Source organism: Phyllobates terribilis, unplaced genomic scaffold (assembly GCF_046119375.1).
Source record: "Phyllobates terribilis strain yellow unplaced genomic scaffold, ASM4611937v1 Scaffold_1__5_contigs__length_1240528914, whole genome shotgun sequence".
NCBI lineage: Eukaryota > Metazoa > Chordata > Amphibia > Anura > Dendrobatidae > Phyllobates > Phyllobates terribilis.
The window spans coordinates 720,566,849-720,591,010 of NW_027362761.1; the positions used below are offsets into that span (position 1 = coordinate 720,566,849).

General features: G+C 41.8%; 1 protein-coding gene across 13 annotated transcripts in view; it reads right to left on the minus strand.

Annotated features, from left to right (window-relative positions):
* The window catches only part of ADGRL3 (adhesion G protein-coupled receptor L3), a 1,088,292-nt gene that overhangs the window by 402,888 nt on the left and 661,242 nt on the right, over positions 1–24,162 (minus strand). For all 13 annotated transcript variants that reach the window (XM_073686326.1, XM_073686314.1, XM_073686318.1 and 10 more), the window contains 2 exons: positions 13,670–13,846; positions 8,598–8,807 (listed from right to left, as the gene is read on the minus strand). In XM_073686326.1, coding sequence (XP_073542427.1) covers positions 8,598–8,807; positions 13,670–13,846 — 387 coding nt within the window. The remainder of the gene's footprint in view (positions 1–8,597; positions 8,808–13,669; positions 13,847–24,162) is intronic.

Here is a 24,162-nt window from a genome sequence, read left to right on the forward strand (position 1 = left end):
ATGCAGTGAATTCAAGGGCTGCCAAAACTTAGGAGGCACTTCAATGTCCCTTGGAAGAGATGTGGAGGAGGGCCTCATAAAAAAATGTTTCCATTAGAATGGAGTGGGCCTCCTATACTTGTAATGCCCACGTGCTAAGTGGAAGGGCTGACAAACATTTACCCCTGGGGGTATACATGAACATACTGTATAAAAAAATTTTTTTACGGCCATCATAAACACCCTTTAAAAAAATTATGTGGGTGTTGCATCACGGACCACGGTCACCCTGGGTATATGGTGGTGGAGGATGAGGAGAAGGAGGAGGACAAGAGCAAATAGCCAAAATCAGGAAGCGTATACCCATGTGTGGGTGTGAAAAGGTGCATGAAAATACACCTCCCAAGAAAAGACACTGGATTTGAGTTTATGTTACGCTGCTATCATTCAGAGGTGTTGAGAAGTCTGGCCCAATCCAGCCCTTGTTCATTTTAATAAGAGTCAGCCTGTCAGCATTTTCAGTTGACAGGCGGATGCGCTTATCAGTTATAATTCCACCAGTGGCACTAAAAACCCGCTCAGATAAAACACTGGCGGCAGGGCAGGCCAGGACCTCCAAGGCATAGAGAGCCAGTTCATTCCACGTATCCAGCTTGGATACCCAATAATTATAAGGCATAGCGGAATCACGGAGGACGTTGGTACGGTCGGCAAGGTACTCCCTCAGCATCTTCCCAAACTTAGCACTCCTTGTGAGAGTACCCCACGCCTCAGGGCCTGTGCGATGGGAGGGTCTGAGAAAACTCTCCCAGAACTTTGACAGTGTTCCCGTGCCTCTGCTGGATTGAAGTTGTGTCTCTCTCGCCTGTACTCCTTGGTTGTCCATCCAACGAAGTGTGCCCTCTGCCGCCAGCGTTTTCAGATGGGAATTTTTTTAATAGTTCCGCAACAAGGGCCTTCTGGTACAACCCCATTTTTGTAGACCTGTCTGCCTCAGGAATAAGAGAAATAAAGTTCTCCTTGTAGCGTGGGTCTAGAAGTGTCACCAACCAGTAATGACTGTCACCCAAAATTTTGAGAATGCGAGGGTCATGGGAAAGGCAGCGTAACATAAACTCAGCCATGCGTGCCAGACTACTAACAGGCAAGACTTCCGTGTCCTCACCAAGAGGATGACTGACCATGCTCTCCTCCTCCTCTCTGTCCTCTGGCCATCCACGCTGAACAGACGGTATGACAGCTGTGCAGGTAGTACCGTCTATAGTGCATGAAACTAGCTCCTGTCCTTCCTCCTCCTCCTGCTCTTCCTCATTGTCACCAAATCCACGTTGGGATAAGATGAGGCTTGGCTGTGTGTAATCACCCTGTATGGTTCCTTGCTCCATCTTATCGTGCTCTGCCTGCAATGCATCCTCTTTGATTGTGAGCAGAGAGCGTTTCAGAAGACAGACAAGCAGGATTGTGACGCTAATTATGGCATCATCGCCACTCACCATCTTGGTGGAGTCCTCAAAGTTTTGGAGGATGGTACATATGTCTGACATCCATGTCCACTCCCGAGGTCTTATGTGTGGAGTCTGAACTGAATACCGACGGACTTGTTGATGCTGGTACTCAACAACTGCCCTCTTCTGCTCACAAATCCTTCCTAACATCTGCAGTGTAGAGTTCCAACGCGTGGGGACATCACACACCAGTCTGTGAGCCGGAAGCTGCAAACGCTGCTGAAACACTGCAAGGGCGGCGGAAGCTGTAGCTGACTTTCTAAAATGGGCACACAGGCGGCATACTTTAACAAGCAGATCCGGCAGCTCCGGGTAGGATTTGAGAAACCGCTAAACCACGAGGTTAAGCACATGGGCCAGGCATGGTACGTGTGTGAGCTCGCCTCGCCTCAGAGCCGCCACCAGGTTCCAGGCATTGTCACACATGACCATGCCTGGCTGTAGGTTCAGTGGTGTGAGCCACAGTTCTGCCTGCTCTTTCAGAGCTGTCCACAACTCTTCAGCATTGTGTGGTTTGTTACCTAAGCATATTAGCTTCAGCACAGCCTGTTGCCGCTTGGCCAAGTCAGTGCTGCAGTGCTTCCAGCTTGTGACTGATGTGGTCATTTCGGAGATGGAGGCTGAAGAGGAGGAGGAGGCTGAGGAGGATGGGGTGCAGGAGCAGTAGACCGTGGGGGCAACCCTGATTGACCTAGGGCCCGCAATCCTTGGCGTCGGGAGGACGTGTTCCGTCCCAAGGTCCGACTGGGTCCCGGCTTCCACTATGTTAACCCAGTGTGCCGTCAGCGAGATGTACCGTCCCTGCCCACAAGCACTTGTCCACGTGTCCGTGGTTAGGTGGACTTTCCCAGTAACTGCGTTGTTGAGGGCACGGCTAATGTTTTGGGACACGTGGATGTGTAATTCGGGGATGGGACACCGGGAGAAATAGTGACGGCTGGGGACCGAGTACTGAGGGACGACCACCGCCATCAGGTAGCGGATGCTTCCGTCTCCATGAGCCTAAAAGGCAACATTTCGAGCGCAAGCAGTCGTGAAATGTGAGAATTTAGTAGTGTGGCCTGTGGGGCGTTGGCTGCATATTTGCGCTTGTGTTCCAAGGACTGGGGTATGGACAACTGAACGCTGCGCTGGGACAAGGACATGGGCGAGCTTCCTGATGCTGCTACTTGAGAGTGTGCAATGACAAGTGCAGGGCAGGAGGCATCTTCGCATGCACCATGGACAGGGGATTGGCTTGCATGCACAACAGCGGAAGAAGCAATGGTGCCACCTGCAGACACTGTTCCTGGACCCTGGGGTTCGGCCCACAAAGTCGGGTGCTTTGCTGCCATGTGCCTGATCATGCTGGTGGTGGTCAGGCTGGTCGTTTTGCCACCCCTGCTGATGCTGGCCTGGCAGGTGGTGCAAATGGCCTTTTTGGGGTTATCGACAGAGTCTTTAAAAAACAACCAGACTTGGGAAGACCTAACAGTTGTACTGGCAACTTCCTTTGTGTTGGTGTTACGGGGAACGGTTGCCTGCCTTCTGTCTGCGGCCACCACACTGCTTCTTCCTGCCTGTTGGGGTGCTCTGCCTCCCTCCCCCTGTGTGCTGCTGTCCTCACTCTGCATGTCCTCCTGCCAGGGTGGGTCAGTTACTATATCATCCACCACCTCATCTTCCACTTCCGAACCCTGGTCCTCCTCCTGACTTTCTGGCAATTGTGTCTCATCATCGTCCACCTCTTTTGACACTTTCCCACCGTCACCTTCGTGTGACCGTGGCTGCTCAAATATTTGGGCATCGCTACACGCGATCTCCTCTTGCCCCGCTTCAAGCGGACCGGGCGGGAGGCCCGAATCTATAAATGGAAAAGTGATCAGCTCTTCAGAGTGTCCAAGTGTACTCGGCATGGTGGGAGGAAGGAGGATCTAGGTGAGGAATATGCGGTCCAGACTCACGGCTACTGAGACTTGACCGTGTGGAAGACAAGGTGGTGGTGGTGGTGGTGGCTAAGTGACTGGAAGCATTATCCGCTATCCAACCAACAACCTTTTGACACTGCTCTGGGTTCAATAGTGGTGTGCTGCAGTCCCCTAGAAATTGGGACAGGAAGGTCAGGCGAGAAGATGTGGATGTTTGTTGTGGGACAATTTCAGCTTGCTCACGGCCTTGTCCTCGGCCTCTGCATGCACCATTACCATCACGTCCAGTTCCCCCGTCCCTTGCCACGTGCCTTGCCCATTTTAAATGGAGGACAGTATCTTCCATGCTCACTACAAATGACTGAGTTTGGAGCGAACTTATATGTGATCCGTGTGACGGAGAAAACAGAGTTTTAAATACCTGGCTTGTAGGTAAGTAGTTTGAACAGCAAACTGCTGTGAATTGCTTCACTGACACACTAAAGGAAATTTTTAACGGAGGCTAGAAATGGCAGTATTTTCTGACAACGTATATGTGATCCGTTTGACGGAGAAACCACAGTTTTAAATAGCTGGATTTTTAGCGCTGTAATATGGAAAGGACCTGGCTGTACTCTGCAGTGCCAACAAGCAAATGGCACAGAAAAAAAGGTGTTCTCTGGATTGCTTTTTAAGCAAATAATGAGGATTAAGATCCAAAGAAAAGTATTCCTGGCCACTGAGACCTGGCTTTTGTATAGAAATATCTAACAGCAGCAGAAGGCAGAATTGGAATGGAGCCTCTTGTACTATATGCACTGCAGTCTGCTATATACCCTGCCTGCCTGCCTATATACACTGCCTGCCTGCTATCTCTGCAGATGGATTAGTTAGTCCTCAAAAGGATTTTTTGTTAAGATGGATATATGTAATGCACGTTTTTTCTCCCTACACTACCTAATACACAAGCAAATCTCTCCCTAACGCAGCAGCAGCTCTCCCTACACTATCTGATTCCGGAGTGACTGTGATGAACATGGCGGCGCCAGGTCTGATATAGACCTGATGACGCTGTGCAGCCAGCCAATCACTGTAATGCCACAACCACCATGTCTGCGGCATTACAGTGAGTGGCAGGCAATCCCTTCATGTTCATTGGCTCTGTAAAGAGCGGCAAACATGAAGGGAGGAGACCCGAGCTCCCGCCGAGCAACCCCGGAAATACTCGGCGAGCGCCGAGCATCTCGAGCAGTGAGATGTTCGGGTGAGCACCGAGCAGTAGCAAGCATGCTCGCTCATCACTAGTGTATATCTGTGTCTATTTCTATATATGCAATAAATGGATTATTTTCTAGGGTTACTATCAATACACTGATACTAACGGATCACCTATGAGAATCTAATATATAAAGATTCATACGGGATAATGTGATGGGCACACATGAATTGGCCAATTTATGCGCTAAGAACCTCTGTTTTTTGTAAGTAAAGTTCATTGAGTAATAACACAGTTTAAATCAAACGTTTTTATTGTCTTTATGTAGTTTGGCCATAATGGAGTGCTGCTGCGCTCTCTTTTTATATATATATCTATATCTATATATGCAATAAATGGATTATTTTCTAGGGTTACTATCAATACACTGATACTAAAGGATTTGTGCAATAAACTGATTAACACACTAGGAGTAGGAATGAATGCAGGCTCTGCGTTTTAGGCTAATGACAGGCATATGAGACATGCCATTATTGGTGTCCATATAAATATATATGGTATGTATAGTAAAGGACCTTGGATTAATACTGACAACAAATGCATTTATCCTTTTAATGGGTCCCTGGTGTAAATGAGAAAGGTCACCTATGAGAATCTAATATATAAAGATTCATACGGGATAATCCCACAAGTTACTGTATCTATTATCATTATAGTGAGTATAGGGATAGAGTATAGGGAGATATTTTGTCCTTTGGTTTTAATGAAATATTCTGTCTCTAATCCAATTAAGATTGGGTCTGAATATATGTGGGCCACAATCTTTGGAGACCAACTTTTGTTTTGTTTTATGTTTGTATGTAATGTATGTATGTAACCTAGTCTCTTCCTGGAGTTTTACTCAGGATTTCATTTACGGTACTTTAGTGCACTTAAGGTAGTAATGCTATGATTATTTAAAAATGTTTTAATAAAAGTTAAGTTTTATGAATTTATTTAGTTATTGCCTGCATATTTAAGAATATCTATACACTATATATTGGTCTGAATTACATGTCTTCAATCTGATGCATGGTAATTTATTCCTAAACTGCATCTCTATCTATTCCATATGTGGTAAATGAACTTAGTACCAAAATATCTAAGTATTTTACACTGCATATGTATCTACCTTACATTTGAGACTTAGCCAGCATTCCATATGCCCTATATTTCCATTATAGAGTAGTTTGGTGTATATGCTTAAATATACTGTATGTTCTATGGTAGGGACCTATATGGCATAATAGGACCAGTCTCCGGTAAGCAAGAACGCAAATTGCGCTTTTAAGGTGCCCACCTTTGCGGCAAGGCAGGGAATACCAGGTGATTCATAGGGTATTCTATAGGCTATATCTAGGACCCAGCGTACCATTTTTTTCCATTTTTTTTATCCAACACATGGAAATTGTAGAACTGATAGCGTTTTTTAGCAATTATGGAATTGTCCACTTTCCTTTGATATATTTTTGTATTTATAGTAAATTATTTTTAATAACTAAAGACCTAGTAAAAGTTAATTTTTAATTAGTACATTTTATGGTGAGCTTCTTTATATTGATGTACTTTGGTACCATTTACTCGGTGTCTGATTATCTACTATCCTGCAACCAGCTGCTACTCCTAAGCTCAGTCCTGCAAATATTGGTGCTATTCACACCTACAACTCTGCTACAGCAAGGTACTTGATAACGAATCTCTGCTATTCTGGTGCTACCGCATCTACAACTCTGCTGTTTCTTGTTACCTAATAATGAACTTTTCTCAACTATCTTACTGTCAAGTTTCTGATAGCTAACTCATTTTAGCTATCCTGGTTCTGCCTCATTTTCTCTTCTGCTATTCCAGTACAGTCTGCATATTTGGCTCTTCTAGATTTAGTGCTTCCCTTCTTGCTTTCATTATCCATTTGACTGTCCTACATATCCAGCTGCATTGGTCCTTGCTGTTGCATATGCAATCCGGCAAGTTCTGATCGTTGCCCTCGGTCCATGCTGATCACTCTGACCTAGAGCTTTGAGAATGCACCTCACCAGACAAGCCAATAACATGGCAAGAAGCCCAGTAAGTAACAAACCACTGGAATCCAGGTCTCTGTCACTGTTTTATGCTGTTCTTAGATTGAGAAACATAAAACCGGTGACAGATATTTTTAAATATTTTAAATATTTAATAACCAAGCTATTTTTTATAATTTTACAAGATCACATTCCTAAAGCCATCTTTTTTATTTTTCAGTTGACTTAACCACATAAGAGGTTTGTTTTTGTTTTTTTTTGCAAGACAAGTTGTAATTTTTAGTCCTGTATAGTCCTCATATTTGGCTCTGATGAATCTAGTAGTGCTTTCTGCTTTGATTATTGTCATTCAGCATACCAAGTTGTATTGATCATCACTGTTCCTTGTGTTGGCAAGTTCAGCCCTACTGTATCATCGCCTCAGGTCCGTGCTGCTCACACTGACCTATGGCTTAGAGAATCCACCTCACCAGGTTAGCCCATGATATATATCTTATAAGTCTTTTATATCTTTTTTTTTTTTTTTATAAGTTTTTTATATCTTATAAGTCTTTTATTTTTTTTACTGGCCTCTCTCTTTACTTAATGCAACCAGATGTTACAATTCTCATCTATGAAATTGCAACACAAAGAAGGAAAAGTCTGGGAATTATGGAAAGTAAATGATTGATAGACTTGTTAATAATATTCAAATGATTTAAAAGTGAAAATTCCAATGTATCGGCTCTGTGCATTACTTCTGACAGTTTGTGTTTGCTCCCTGCTGATTGACTCTGGCAAGTACTGATATTTAAATTATTTAATGACACAAAACATTTTTTTTCTTTTACAAATTTCAGCATTTTTTTCACCACTAAAATAAAAAACAAGTTTGACGTCACTGTAATCAGGCTAACAAAATCATAGTACCAGATCATGTTTACTGCACAATGAACACCGCAATAACAAAAAACCCCAAAAATAGCAAGAAAAATTCTTCTTGTAATTACTTAGAACATATTTCCATGAGTTTTCTTGTTAATGTCAGGTTAAATTCACACACAATGGATTTGCAGTGCTGAACTTGTCCTTTAAATACGCAGCAATTTACAGCACAATGAAAGAGGATAGGGTTTTGAAAAATGTAGCTCATTAACACAGCATGCTCATTATGTTGTGGAAATGCAGTACATTGTTACCACAGATTTCACCCAATCAATGTATACAGTGAAATTTTGATGGAATTCACAACATAATCAACACAAATCAGGAGCTGACACAGTGCAAGAAAAATATTTACTGTAGACCCTTTGCAGTCCAATATCTGATGATAATGAAAAACTGCTCCCTGTTTTGGAGGTAGAAGAGGGCCCCCTTAAAAGTGTTGTCCACTACTAGGACAACCCCTTCTCATTCCCCATGTTTGGACCTGTTAAAATAAAAACACCTATACTCACCTCCGGTGCTGGGGCCATTCCAGTGGCGTCGGCACTCACATTCCCAGGCTCTCATGCGGTTGTTATGACACGTGAGCCCTGAGCCCAATCCGCGCTGGCGTTACTGTCCCCATCTTCGGACAAATCGAACATGAAGAGGTAGTCAGGGCTGCGGCTGCTCTCACATCCTCTTCATGTTCGATTTGTCCGAAGGCGAGGACAGTGACGCAGGGCTCACGTGTCATAACAACTACACGAGAGCCGGGGAACATGAGTGTCAACACCACGGAAACAGCGCCGGCACTGGAGGCGAGTATAAGTGTTTTTATTTTATTGGGGCCAAACATGGGGAAGAGAAGGGGTTGTATTAGTAGTGGACAGCCCCTTTAACTCTTGGCTCCACATACAGCTTTCCAGGTTGCACCAGTGGTATATTCGCGACTGACACAAATTATGCTGTCATAATTCTTAACTGCAATATTTATCATTAATATAATATATAATGTAATATACTTATAATATAATTAAAAAAAACTTACTGGTTGATCAGTGCGGTTGATTCCAATTAAAAACAGAAGTTCTGCCACAAACAGACTAATACAAAGGTTTTTATGGATTGTGTTACGGTCACTTTGGAGGCCACGAAAAAAGCAGAATGTAAAAATACATATCAGAAGACAAACAAGACTGAGCAGGATTCCAACCCAGGTAATCACATTTAAAAGAAGGTCATGGTCCATATCGGTGTGCTGAAAAAAAGAGGAATAAAAAAAAGTAGTTTTATTGAGTACAGAGTTATATGGTTTATATTTGGTATGATGAACATTTTATAATTTAGCTATCACTTGATTTGTAATTGTAGTACCTCACCAATGTAATTATTTGTGGAAGACTTTATTAGATTTATTTTAGGCAACATTTTAATAGCTGTACACTGAGGGCATAAGATGGTTTCAAGAATGTGTAAAAACTTTCTAATGATGTCTTTAAGAAAGCTTACCAATAACATGAAAGATTGACAGATTACTATAAATCAACTTTCATACAAATTAGTATCTAGTTTTGTGAGTTGTAAGAAGCTGATGAGCCATACTCATAACTGGAATAAAAAAAACAATGAGGTGAAAAAGAAAACAGAAATTTTGAGTAACTAATTTTTCTTTTTCTGTTATTTATTATCAAGTACAAATCATTGGTACCACTGAATCAACTATCACAATTTTGTAAATGTAGAAATTTCTCGAAAAGATGGATTTGAACCACTTCAACTGTAAGCTTTTGGAGTATTCTGAAATCCCTATTAAAATGTTATCTCAAAGTGGAGTAACATTGTGATCTTTCTTAACCTGGATTTATAAATTTTTAAAACTTGTTTTATGGAAAAGACACATTTTACAAAGTGGAGAGGGCAAAAAAGGTACATAGCTACATACATTTAACCCATCATCTGCTGTAAACATTATGAACAATTATTTAGAGACTGCTCAACATCTATAATATGTGTAATATGAATCACGGAACTCACAATTTGATCCATGAACAAAAGGTTATCAGAAAGTCTACATCAAAGAGATAGACCATGTGCTGTGGGAGGGTCATAAAACCCATGAGGCAAGAAGGCATTGTGTGTCCTGTGGTGTATTGCCCTTTGATCTGTTCTATTGTAAAGAGTGTACCTACAATTGATATGGACATTCAGTCTCTGGCCTCTTAAGAGGTACATCTGAGCACAACCCCTGTGGCATTTGGAAAGTAAACCATTGTTTTTGAGATGGACATCTTGTCTTCAGGCCAAATAGAATTTGTCTTCACACCTTTGGACACAAAGACTTGCCCTAAATGCAAGGACTAAATCCGCAGAAAGATGAAGACCACTGCAACCACATTTGTAAAGACCTTTGACTCTCTAATCTAATCTGAACATAAGTGCGCCACCTTCAGGAGAGAGTAGACATCAGCAGCCATGTGCATGTTACTGGAGAACTCAAAGACTGTGACCTCATTGGATGATACTATTATATGGAGGTGTCACAGGGATGGGCAATGGATGGCCTATGTTCGACCGTGCGACTGATATAAAGTTACTACATTGAGCTAGTTAGGTACTTCCCACCTCCCATCTTCCACTACTCTTTCCTATTCTCTTTTCCCTTTCATTGTACCCTTGTCCCTTAGTTAGGTTTCAATCACGCATGTCATTGTAAATATCCTATTTGTAATAAATCCCCTTTAAAAAAGCTAGTAGCTCTTGTTAATCATTATTAACTGGCAGCCCACAATTCAGCAGATACTACACTCCATTTGCATGAAGATTTATTGAGTCTATTCTATCTAATCCAACAGCAGGACAGTAAATTGCCGAACATCTCTAGTTCTACTTCAAATACAATACTATTGATGATTCAGACCCTGTTTGGGTAAGGATGGCACACACACAAAGTTTTCATTAGATGTAAACTAATAGCCCTCTCTGCAAGAAATAAAAGGGAATGAACAAGGGTCCAGTCTATGCTTGAGGTTAAATAAGTCAGAATTGTCACTGCTCATTAAAAAAAACTTCCACTTTACCAATACAAAGACATAACAGATACTAAACTGCAGTTGAAAACAATCTTGCTTCATAACACTGAAAAAGCTTTGCGTTGGACCCAAGCATGCTATTATAAATGGGCCAATACACTTGATAAGCTTATAGCACGGAAGCTGTGATCCCAGCAAACAATAAATCTTGTCCACATTCTTCAGTTTAAACCTGGTCATAGTTCTTTGCATCACACCAACATATACTGTGTAATGCGTTTCAGCAATTCTGCACAAATCTTTATGCTAATCCCAATTTGCAGCATTCCAATAACATTACTAAGATCCTGAATATAATCCCCTTCCAAGAAGCAAGGGGCGCTTTCGATTTTAGGATTACTAAGGAGGAAGCTGAGGAAACAGTGGCTTGCGAATGTATTCACCCCCTCAGCATTTTTATATTTTGTTACCTCACAACCTGGAATTTCACTGTTTTTCTTGAGGATTGGCATCAGTTCATGTAAATAACATGCCTACAACTGTGAACACTTGGTTTTCTTTTTATGTGAAGAAAACAACAAATAAGACAAAATAACTGAAAACTTCAGTGTGCATAACTATTCACCCTCCTAAAGTCAGTACTTTGTAGAGTCTCTTTTTGCAGCAATTACAGCTGCAAGTCGCTTTGGATAAGTCTTTATGAGCTTTCCACATCTAGCCACTGAATTTTTTGCCCATTTCTCAAGGCAAAACTGCTCCAGCTCCTTCAAGTTAGATGGTTTCCTCTGGTGAACACCAATCTTCAAGTCTGACCACAGATTCTCAATTGGATTAAGGTCTGGGCTTTGACTGGGCCACTCCAAAACATTTAAACGTTTCCCCCTAATCCACTCGAGTGTTGCTTTAGCAGTATGCTTTAGGTCATTGTCTTTGGTCATGGTCATTGGAAGGTGAACCTCTGTCCCAGTCTCAAATCACTGACAGGCTTAAACAGGTTTTGCTAAAGAATATCCCTGTATTTCGCACCATCCTTCTTCCCCTCAACTCTGACCATTTTCCCTGTCCCTGCTGCTGAAAAACATCCCCTCAGCATGATGCGGCCACCAACATGTTTCACTGTGGGGATGGTGTTCTTGGGGTGATGAACTGTGCTGGTTTGGCGCCAGACAAAGCATTTATCTTGGTGCCAAACAGTTCAATTTTGGTCTCATCTGACAACAGTATCTTCCTCCATACATTTGGGGAGTCTCCCACATGTCTTTTGACAAACTGAAAATGAGCCTTACAGTTTTTATGAGTAAGTAAAGGCTTTTTTTCTAGCCATTCTTCCATAAAGGCCACCTCTATGGAGTATATGGCTTATTGTGGACGTATAGACAGATACTCCAGTCTCTGCTTGGGAACTCTGCAACTCCTTCAGGGTAATTTTTGGTCTCTGTGCTGCCTCTCTGATTAATTCCCTCTTCTTGGCAAATTGTTGTGGTACCATGTTCTTTCCATTTGATGATAATGGATTTTATGCTGCTCTGGGGGATCAGAGTGCGTTCTTTTTTTTATAACCCAACCATGACTTGTACTTCTAAACAACTTTGTCCTCGAATTGTCTGGAGATCTCCTTGGTCTTCATGATGTTGTTTGGTTAGTGGTGCTTCTTGCTTAATAGTGTTGCAGCCTCTGTGGCCTTTCAGAAAAGGTGTGTATATACTGACCGACCATGTGACACTTAGATTGCACACAGGTGGACTTCCTTTCACTAAGGATGTGATTTATGGAGGTAATTGCTTTCACCAGAAATTGTTAGAGGCTTCATAGCAAAAGGGGTGAATACATATGAACATGCCAATTTTTATCTATTTTAACCCATAAATTAATTTTTGCCTATATTTTTCTCACTTCACTTCTCCAACTTTCACTATTTAGTGCTAATGCATCACACACAAATCAGATTAAAAAATATTTAAATACAGGTTGTAATGTAAAAAATGAGGTAAAAAGCCAAGGGGGTCTATACTCTCGCAAGCCACAGTTGGTAAAGCACCAGAAACTGACCGATTTTCAGCAGCATATTATAAAAAAAAATTGCTTCCATCTAAATTCCACATATTGTTAGATTATCTATCTACCTTCTTCAGGGAATAGTAAGCAACCGGAGTTCATGGATGTCATGAGTACTGTCCTGCCCAAGGCAAATATATATCCTTCCCTTCCTGTGAACGATCAACCAATATCCTTTCTTAACCATGATTTAAAGTTTCTTCCATTTTGGCTAAGAAGCTTAATTTGCTTTTAACACATATAGTGAAAAATATTTAAGTTAGGTTTATACTTGTTCGTGAATCCAAACAAAATTTGGAAAATCCTAAATGTTGTCTCCCATACATTTATCATAATTCTGGCTTTATACATTGAGAAAGCCTTCAACAGAGTTTCACGGGACTTTCTAAAATCTCTTAAAGTGCTATACTCCAATTTCATACCTTTCTTAAACATCCAACTGAATGCCTCCTCCCCATATCGATTTTTTGTGGTACAAGGCAGGGCTGTCCACTCTCTCCTGTTTTGTTTGCTCTTGTTATAGAGCTGCTGCCAGTCCTCATTAGAAATAACTCAGATGTTTCTTGTATGTCAGCCGCATTACAAACTTATACAGCAAACATCTCTTTGTTGACTTATTAATCACCCTGAAAATTTTTTGACTTTGCTACTCAATATATTTCATATTCTTGATGAGTTTTCCTCCATAAAATCGTGATTTTGTATTAGATTGCATTGTATACTCCAAATTTTGAGTATAATTTGCATTTTTATGGTAATTACGTGTTTTATTTTTGCATAGAAGATGTTTTCAATGTTTGTTTGTGGCACAGCTCAGAGGGTTCACCAGTTCACCAGCTCGCTGATTTGCCAGTGGGCTCCTCAATGTGAGTGGGCTTGGGGCAGCCAACTCCCTTGCTCCCATTATAGCTGTGCCTTTAGCTTGAGGATTTTACATATAATTTCCATAAAAACACTCATAGTGATATTTATCAAAATTGCTTCTTTAACAAAATTCTAAACAAGCTATGCTGTTATGACAAGAACTAGCACTTACCTTAATTGTAACATGAGCCATGAGCACGGCAAAGTTAGTTAAATGATTACAAGAACACTTTGTATGGGTTTTGTTGGTTGTTATTAACCTGCAGCCTTGAGTTGACCAATGACCAGACAAGTTGGCTTTTGAATAGCTCCAGAAGGAACAATTAGGGTTAAAAAAGTCTTCAGAGTCCTGTAGAAAAAAGTAACAACAATTATTTTTAATGATTTTGTATTGCTTTTTCAAATCCAAGTTATTCTGGGAAATTTTTTTGTGACACCTTGTAATTTATTTTGGAGGAAAATGTTGACTGCTCTAGATTTAGTACTATAAAAAATACTGATTTGGTCAAATTTTCTGTTCTTCAAATTTGTATTTCTCTAAGACAAATAGTCAAACTATACTATATCAGTTAAAAATGAACAACTGCCATACAGTGGTGCAAAAAAGTGTTTGCCCCTTTCTGCTTTCTTATTGTTTTGCATGTTTGTCACACTTAAATGTTTCAGATCATAAAACAAATTAAAATATTAGACAAAGATAACAGAAGCAAACACAAAATGCAATTTTTAAATGAAGTTCCTTGAAGTAATCCAAATATATTCAGAATTGTTATTGCTTATGCCACATAAACAACAAACCGCGCCCCCAAAACCTCAAAAATACCATTGTGTCTATATACTGTTAGTAAGAAAAAAAATCACTAAAAAATTCTATGTGGTGGAGACTGAGAATGGCAATTATTATTGTCTACAGTCTGTGACATCAAAACATAAATAAAAAATAAAATAGAAAGGACCTTACATGTATATGTAAATTGGATTGAAAATGAATACAAATTGTGATATGGAGCCATTGACCACTTACTATTAACCTAAGTTTTGGCCAGAAAAATACTAAATAATGTTTTCGAGATATACTCTGAATTACACTATAAGCAATTACATTTAGTTCAAGCATATGCCTGAGAAATATAAAAGAGCAGAAGTTATATAAATGTGTCAAAATAAACCTAAAATTTAAAATATATGCCACTGCGAATACCAAGTAAAGAGTAATCCACCTTACATACATTCCTTTTTATTTACGTGTACAAAGTAAAATTGGCAGTTCTAGTAAACTTTCTTTTTCGTATGTGACATAGAAATAAAATCTCCATAAAATCTCTAGAAGGAGAAAGAGCTTACAATTTAAAACCCTTTTTGAAACAGAACAACATGTTTAACATAGGGAAAGAAAGGAAATTATGTTTAGCTAGGAGGTGAGAAAAACTCATTAAAACAACCAGTGAAACTAAGACCCCCCCTAGTGTGGACAGGTAATTAAGACTGGTATATTTGCTGGGAATAGACATGAAGTCTGGGGTTTGTTTCATAAAAGGCAGAGAAATACCCTTTCACAAGAACCAGCTTATTTGGAAGAAAAGACTGCTTCAGACACTTGGGCACCGGTGGAAAGTTATAAATATTGGGGTTTGTAAAGATCCAATATTGATGGGATATACATTTTCAACTTCAGGAAGAATATGCATATTTATTCATAACTGAGAGACATACCAATCAGCCAAAATTAATAGTAACCAGATAGCTGACAACAGCCATGCCATGTTTCTTATCTATGGAAAGGTAAAAAGGTAAAATCACGATAAAAATATGACGTCAATGTAGAACATCTGTGAGCATCAGGAGCAAAGATATTGTGAATGTTTTGGATTTCGTGAAATACTGAAGGGCTGAGAACATCCCACAAACAGCCCCCACGAGAGTTCATAAGGAGGAGGTGTGTGGGTGTAACTTAGTAGCCGATAAAAAGACAATGCAAATTATGATTTGTATTACATGCCGGAAGATACATAGCCGTGTAGGTTTGATCCACGTTTACGGACGTTTTCAATATGAGCGCTTCCCTCTCTAAATCTGATCCATTTCCGGGACCAGATTTAGTACGTGTAACATCCCTGGCGGCGTGCTTGCATAGTGCACCACCTCCCACTATGCAAGACCGCAATCTTACCTGTCAGTCCAGCCTGCAAACCTTGCTCCACTTCATACTGTGTGCAGGTCTCTGGTCTGATTGCTTAGGGCGGCGGCCCGGTTACTTCCTGATTCTTATAGCTGCTGTGGGCGCACTCCTAATGCGTCCCCAGCCTATTGCTGTGAGTCACTGGATATTTAAACCCCCTCCATCCAGAAGGAGGGGCCTGAGCAACACCTTCACTCAGTTTGTCTTTGCAACTGAATTGCCAGGTCCTGTCCTGTTATCTCTGACTTCTAGTCTGTTTCCGCCACTCTGGGGGCTGCATACCCAGACCTGTTATCTCTGACTTCTAGTCTGTTTCCACCACTCTGGGGGCTGTTTACCCAGGCCTGTAATCTCTGACTTCTAGTCTGTTTCCGCCACTCTGGGGGCTGTATACCCAGGCTCATTCTTGTATCTCGTTGCAGTAGCAGTTCCTGTCTGATATGTATCCTAGCCTGTTACCTGTTTGTCTCTATGTCCATACCTTCCCTTTTCCTGCAGTATCTGAACCTGCACCTAACTCCAACTCGTTGTCTCTGTACTTCTGTTTGTGAGTTTTGTGTCCACTCGCTACTTCATAGTAAGTACCTTGTGTGTATCTGGTTCTGCTTGTCCCTTTTCCCTTCCTCCGTATCTTCCTCCTGTGTTCTAGCCATCTTCCTGTATTTTCCAGTCTGTTCCATGTGAACAGAGCCCTGTCCTCTCTGCCTGCACCTTCAGCCCTGTTTGGCTCTGCTTGCTATCCGCGCCAGGGGTTTCTCTCTGCTCTGACTTGCCCACCGCTCTGGTGGCTTCCCTCTGTCCTGCCTTACCCACCGCTCCGGCGGCTTCTCTCTGCTCTGACTTGCCCACCGCTCCGGCGGCTTCTCTCTGCTCTGCCTTGCCCACCGCTCCGGCGGCTTCTCTCTGCTCTGCCTTGCCCACCGCTCCAGCGGTTCTGCTCTGCTCTGTCTTGTCCACCGCACCTGCGGTTTCGCTCTGCTCTGCCTTGTCCACTGCAGCTGCGGTTTCGCTCTGCTCTGCCTTGTCCACCGCTCCAGCGGATCCTCTCTGCTCTGCCTTACCCACAGCATCTGCGGTTTTCGCTCCGCTCTGCCTGCTCACCGCACCAGCAGTTTCTCTCTGCTCTGCCTTGCCCACCGCTCCGGTGGTTCCGCTCTGCTCTGCCTTGTCCACCGCACCTGCGGTTTTGCTCTGCTCTGCCTTGTCTCCTGCTCCGGCGGTTCCTCTCTGCTCTGCCTTGTCCACCGCTCCGGCGGTTCCGCTCTGCTCTGCCTTGCCCGCCGCACCTGCGGTTTTTGCTCCACTCTGCTTGCTCACCGCACCAGCAGTTCCTCACTGCTCTGCCTTGTCCTCCACTCCGGCGGTTTCGCTTTACTCTGCTTGTCTACCGCATCTGCGGCTCTGTACCTATCTCCCAGTCTGTACTGGACCCTATCCAGCCTGCGCTCCAACCTGCTAGTACCTCCCTGTCTGCACTCCAGCCGTGCTTGCCAGTGCCCACCTGTCTGCATACCAGCCGTGCTTGCCAGTGCCCACCTGTCTGCATACCAGCCGTGCTTGCCAGTGCCCACCTGTCTGCATACCAGCCGTACTTGCCAGTACCCACCTGTCTGCATACCAGCCGTACTTGCCAATACCCACCTGCCTGTATGCCAGTCTAACCTGCCTGTTCCTGCATTCCCCGGTGTGGGTCAACAACTGTGACCGGGGTCTGACCTAGAGTAGCACCGGGTCCCTCTGCTCGGTTCCTCCTTAGTTCACGGAGTCGACTAGGCCGCCGTGCGACCTTGGTCGGATCGGGTTGATACTTAGTTACGCCCCTCCAGGCACTCCTCGGTTCATGGTACAGTGGGATCACTAATCACGCTCAAGCCAGTCAGTCCGGGCGCGAGCTTAACAGTACGTTTCTTTGTTAATCCTTTTTATTTTATGTAATTGTACATGTTATATTGTTTTGTCCCCTTTGTAAAATATTTTGTATATTTTTTTTATAAACTGCCTATCTTTCTGGATTAATTATAAAATGTAATAGTTCAGTTACTTTTATTCTGTAAACCACAACCCTTGAAGCCAAATATACCTTTCAGGTGTTCAATCGGCCTGTATAAACAATTGGTGGAGGTAGCTAATAATCTCTTTTGGGTTATTGTGGATCTGGCAGGTGCCAAACTGAGATATACATGTGCTTCTCACAAAATTAGAATATCATCAAAAAGTTAATTTATTTCAGTTCTTGAATACAAAAAGTGAAACTCATATATTATATAGAGTCGTTACAAACAGAGTGATCTATTTCAAGTATTTATTTCTGTTAATGTTGATGATTATGGCTTACAGCCAATGAAAGCACAAAAGTCATTACATCAGTAAATTAGAACAAAAAACACCTGCAAAGATCCCTTAGTCTGTTTCAGTAGACTCCACGATCATGGGGAAGACTGCTGACTTGACAGATGTCCAGAAGGCAGTCATTGACACACTCCACAAGGAGGGTAAGCCACAAAAGGTCATTGCTAAAGAAGCTGGCTGTTCAAAGAGTGCTGTATCCAAGCATATTAATGGATAGTTGAGTGGAAGGAAAAAGTGTGGTACAAAAAGGTGCACAAGCAACTGGGATGACGACGGCCTTGAAAGGATTGTTAAGAAAAGGCCATTCAAAAATTTGGGGGAGATTCACAAGGAGTGGACTGCTTCTGGAGTCATTGCTTCAAGAGCCACCACACACAGACATATCCAGGACATGGGCTACAAGTGTTGCATTCCGTGTGTCAAGCCATTCATGACCAATAGACAACGCTAGAAGCGTCTTACCTTGGCCAAGGAGAAAAAGACCTGGACTGTTGCTCAGTGGTCTAAGGTGCTGTATTTAGATGAAAGTAAGTTTTGCATTTCATTTGGAAATCAAGGTCCCAGAGACTGGAGGAAGAGTGGAGAGGCACACAATCCAAGCTGCTTGAGGTCTAGTGTGAAGCTTCCACAATCGGTGATGGTTTGGGGAGCTATGTCATCTGCTGGTGTAGGTCCACTGTGTTTTATCAAGACCAAAGGCAGCGCAGGAAAGTTTAGAGAACTTCATGCTTCCCTCTGCCGACAAGCTTTTTGGAGATGGAAATTTCATTCTCCAGCAGGACTTGGCACCTGTCCACACTGCCAAAAGTACCAATACCTGGTTTACAAACAACAGTATTACTGTGCTTGACTGGCCAGCAAACTCGCCTGACTTTAACCCCATAGAGAATCTATGGGGCATTGTCAAGAGGAAGATGAGAGACACCAGACCCAACAATGCAGATGAGCTGAAGGGTGCTATCAAAGCAACCTGGGCTTCCATAACACCTCAGCAGTGCCACAGGCTGATCGCCTCCATGCCACACCGCATTGATACAGTAATTGATGCAAAAGGAGCCCCGACCAAGTATTGAGTGCATTTAATGAACATACATTTCAGTAAGCCAACATTTCGGATTTTAAGAACATTTTTCAAGTCGTTGTTGTAAAGTATTCTTTACTGAGATAATGACTTTTGTGTTTTCATTGGCTGTAAGCCATAATCATCAACATTAACAGAAATAAACACTTGAAATAGATCACTCTGTTTGTAATGACTCTATATAATATATGATTTTCACTTTTTGTATTGAAGAACAGAAATAAATTAACTTTTTGAAATTTTAATTTTGTGAGAAGCACCTGTATATATATTCCATGCATTGAAATCAGTCGTTTGTATACAATACGCTCACTGTTAGTTCTCCAATAACCGGCCTATTAGTGGAAACAGCCACTGCCTCCTTGGTTAATCGTCAGTCAATTGCATAATTATCCTAATGATAGGGGGCAGGAAAGGGCTGTTCATGACAAAAAGATTACAGCGTGGTGGGTTCAGCGTGATCCTCCTGGGTGTTTTAAATTACTGAGTCTGGCTCCACATGGTTTAAATGAGGAACAGTTCTTTACTGGCTTTTATAGGCAGAAATCAGCCAACATCAATTTAAATTAATCTTGTCCTCGGAGGGGAAATGGTCTCAATATTAGTGAATGTGGATATAGAGATGTCAATGAGATTTATACACTTCTACATTATTTTAACTTTATACTCACAATTTTATTTGACATGGTAGTTTCTTTCTTTCTTATCACTCCACAGGACAAGTTTTGGGTTTGGGTTTTGAACAATATCTTTTGAAGATTGAAGATTTTTGTTCTCTGTCACTTTGTTTTTTAATTGTTATGCTTTTCTCTGTAGACTCTATACTCTGGGTCACATTTTATTAGCACAACCAATCACAAAAAATATTTTTTTTCAGAGATGCATGTACCACAGGTGCACTTTCCAGCGCACATGTGATATATGTAAGATCCCCTATGACTTACATGTGTATTCATTATTGATCCAATTTACATATACATGAAAGCTACTTTCTATTTTATTTTTAGTTATGTTTTGATGTCACAGACTATAGGCAATAATAATTGCCATTCTCAGTTTCCACCACATAGAATTTATTTGTGATTTATTTGTTACTAATTTATATAGACAGTGGTATTTTTTGTGTTTAATTTTTTTTTTAGTTTTTTTGTTAACTAGTAAAATACTTATTCTGTATTAACAATAGCAAATATGGATATATTTTCTTGATTACTTCTCTTCTTTGAGGTTACAATTAAGTTTTTTAAAACCACAGATGCCATCTAGTGGCCAAACTATACCATTATAATGTTATATTGTTCTAACCCTTTCTTTCCTTTACAAGGCAGTTAAGAACTAATGTGACGCAGGTGCTGTGATAACCGCCCTCTTTTAAATTATAATTTGTGCGCCGTAACTTGTTGAATCATTATCTGACAACCAAGTACTGTTGTGCATATGGGAATGTGATGATCATCACGCATGTGTGAAAGCGTCGCGGGCTCCGCCATTTTCCTGAAGCCCTTGCACCATTAGAGACTTACATGTTCCTATTGCGCGTGCACCGCACACTGGTAAAGACGTCACTTTCTACATGCGGGCGCGCGTTATGGACACGCGTTATAGACACGTGTATGCTATTTGTAGCATTTGCCCCTGATGAAGCCGTATTTGTAGCAGCGATACGCATGGGGTAACACCCCATCAGCCTTCTATTCAGCCTTCTATTTACTTATGGACAATTCAATTTGGTATTCTGTACAAACTGTCACTTTGGTATTGGTTGTGCTAGTATGGTATACTCAGGTGCTGTTTTTGAATATTATCTACACAGCGCTTTTTCTGCTATTCCCTTTACCTGTGCACAGTATTTTACATTAGACACATGAATAGGTATTGGTATCCTAATATCTCTTAATATTTATTATGTATGTTCACCTTTTCAATTGCTCATTGCATATTATTGCTTGTGCAAAGATTATATTTTTTCTAATAGCGACTTTTGCTAAGTCTATAAAACTATAAAATATAAGGGGCTTCCCCATTACTGGTAGCACAAAGGCTCTGGAAAAGCGTTATGTCTCCTCGCCCTCCAAAAGAAATCTAGTGAATTCTGCACTCCCAAATCCAAATGCCCCCCTCCCTTCTTAACCCCAGTGTGCCTAAACCAAACCTAGCGCCCTCTTGTTTGTCAGTACTGTAGCGATGAGAGCCCACCTAATTTACAGGGTGCATGTCTCCAGAAGCATGAGCTGGGCATAATGTACTGGGCACCACAATGTACGGGCTCTACTATGTACTGTTGGTGTTTGTTTCTGGAAAACACCCATGGAGTTGTCAAAGTCGTCAATATACCTGTAGATAAATTACCAGAGGGGTGTAATTTCCAAAATGGAGTCACTTGAGGGGAGATTCTGCTCTTCTGGAACTTAGGGGCTCAGTATATGGAGTCCACAAACTATGCTAGGAAAATCTGTGCTCCAAGAGTCAAATAGCGGTCTGTCCCTCCCGAGTCTCGCCGTGTGGCTAAGCAGTACTGTACAGCCACATATGGGCTATTGCCAAGTTTGGCAGAAATTATGTGACAAATTTTGGTGCCATTTTCACCCATTTGCCTGTGTGAAAATGTAAAATCTGGAACTAAAACACAATTTTTGTGGTAATAATGTAATTATTTTTTCTTTTTTCTGGTGTCAATATGATCACTGCACCCTTAGGCGAATTAATTGAGAGGTGTAGTTTGTAAAATGGGGTCACTTATGGGAGCGTTCTGCTGCTCCGGCACCTCAGGGGCTCTGCCAATGTGACATGGCACCACAAACCATAACAGTAAAATCTGCACTATAATAAGGCGCTCCTTCTCTTCTGAGCTTTGTACTGTGCCTCAAAAGTATTTTTTGACCACATATGGACATACCATATGTACCGGCGTACAAAAGAGAAATTGTGCAACAAATTGTACCATTTGTTTTCTCCTGTTACCCTTGTGAAAATGAAAAATTTGGGGCTAAAGCAACATTTTTATGGGAAAAGTTTCATTTTTTTTTATTTCACAGCTCAATGTTATTAAATTCTGTGAAGCAGTGGTAGGTTGTAGGTGCTCACCATACCTCTATATAAATTCCGTGAGAGGTAAAGTTTCCAAAATAGGGTCAGAATTGGAAAATTTGGCCTGATCAAGAAGGTGAAAACAGGCTTCGGAGTGATGGGGTTATCAATGCCAATGATCAACTGGCAGCCAGGTTTGTATAACTGAAATTTGGTTCTCTAATCAAACTATACTAACTTAAACTATTTTTTTCATTATTTTGTTTAAAAAAAATGCTCCAAAAAAATTTGGAGAAAGGTAATATCGATGAGCAGTGATGCTGGATCAGATCAGCCTCTGACAGTGGTAGATAATGTGATGAGCAGTGATAGGCTACTGTCCATTTCAGCAGTCATCACTGCCACTCTCCCTGTCTATGGACAAAGGAAACCCTTAACGTGATGCCATAATAGTTCATCAGTTTGTGTTACGTCCATCCCGTCCATGACGTAATGGTATGTCATGAAATGGGAATGGGGTTAAAGAAACTTGCCAAATGACTCGGGGTATAAAGCATCACTAGAATTTTCTATAAAAATACAACTGTCTCATGAATCTTGCCCCTCAACAGTGCAAATAAGAAACTAGTTAGCTGGGTGAAAGGCCATCGACGGGTCTCCCTACACAAGCTTGGTGTTCTCCTTGAAGGGGCTGTCTCATCTTAATAAGTGGCTAAAATTGCAAAGTGCTACCTACTGAAGAAAGGAGCATGAGAACAGCCCTTTCAAGAGAATCTGTAAGCACCATTTTGTAATGTTAAGACACGTCTGTACTGGTGCTGTAATACTGATTTCACTGATAACTTTGGTGAAGAAATCCCCTTTGTTGTTCTTTAATCACCATTAGAAATTTTCTGCTCATTAGATTTTGGTGCACAGGGGTCGGACTGTACACTGGGTCTTCTCCTCTCTGTCTGTGATTCCCCGGCCCCTCCGCCTGCCTCCGGCTATGAATGACCTGCATCCTCTGTTTGAAATCTCAGCAGTGACCTGTCATTCACAGATCAGAGGCAGGCGGAGGGGCCGTGGAATCTCAGACATGGAGAAGAAGAACCAAACCTGCCCCTATGCACCAAAATCGAATTAGCAGAAAATTCCAAATAGGGATTAAAGAAGAACCACAAAGCTGATTTCTTCATCAAAGATATCAATGTGATTAGTATTACAGCACCAGTACAGCCGTGTCTTTACAGTAACTTGCAAAATCCTGCTGATAGGTTCTCTTTAAGGGGAAATTTTACTAATTAGACCATCCCCACAGTAGAAGGCCTCTCATCCTGCCAACCAATCTCCGATTTTACACTGCTGAGTGTAAAATCTCCTGAAAGAGCTGAATTCAAATGGAGATATTTTTGTTAAGTAGAAGGTTTTGTTTTGGATTGATATCCTAAGTCATGTGGCAGCCCTCTTTACTGAATTGATATTTCCAGTAGGTGGCACTAGATAACATATTTTGTTTCCAAAGGAGCATTGCATGACATATATATATTCCTATGCGAGCTTGGTGGTCTCCTAGCATATCCCATCATAAGATCCACTATTCAGTCCACATTCCACATAATGCATAATCATTAATTCATAAATATGTGGCACCCTGCTGTTCACAGGTACCACAGGACCCAAAAGGGTGCATGGATGGACTTCTCCACAAGAGGCCCTCACTACAAACAAACACCTCCACCCTTCCACCTCATACCACCAGAGGGAGCACAGATAGGGATATATATATGGAGGGTGGAGTTAGGCAGTTTGTGAGTAGAGTTAGTTGTTCAGAGAGTGTGCTGCCACTGAGAGCAGTGAAGACGCAGCACATCTGCTGCTGAATTGAAGGCCTCAAGTGTGGCCGGAGGCAAAGAGGAGAGGAGAGAGGAGTTGAGGGGGCAGAGGAGCATCATTGGCTCACCCCAAGACACGAACCGGACACCGGGTCCGCTCCTACAGGGTCCTTTATACCCAGTAGGGATCACAGGCATACCAGGAGGACCACAAG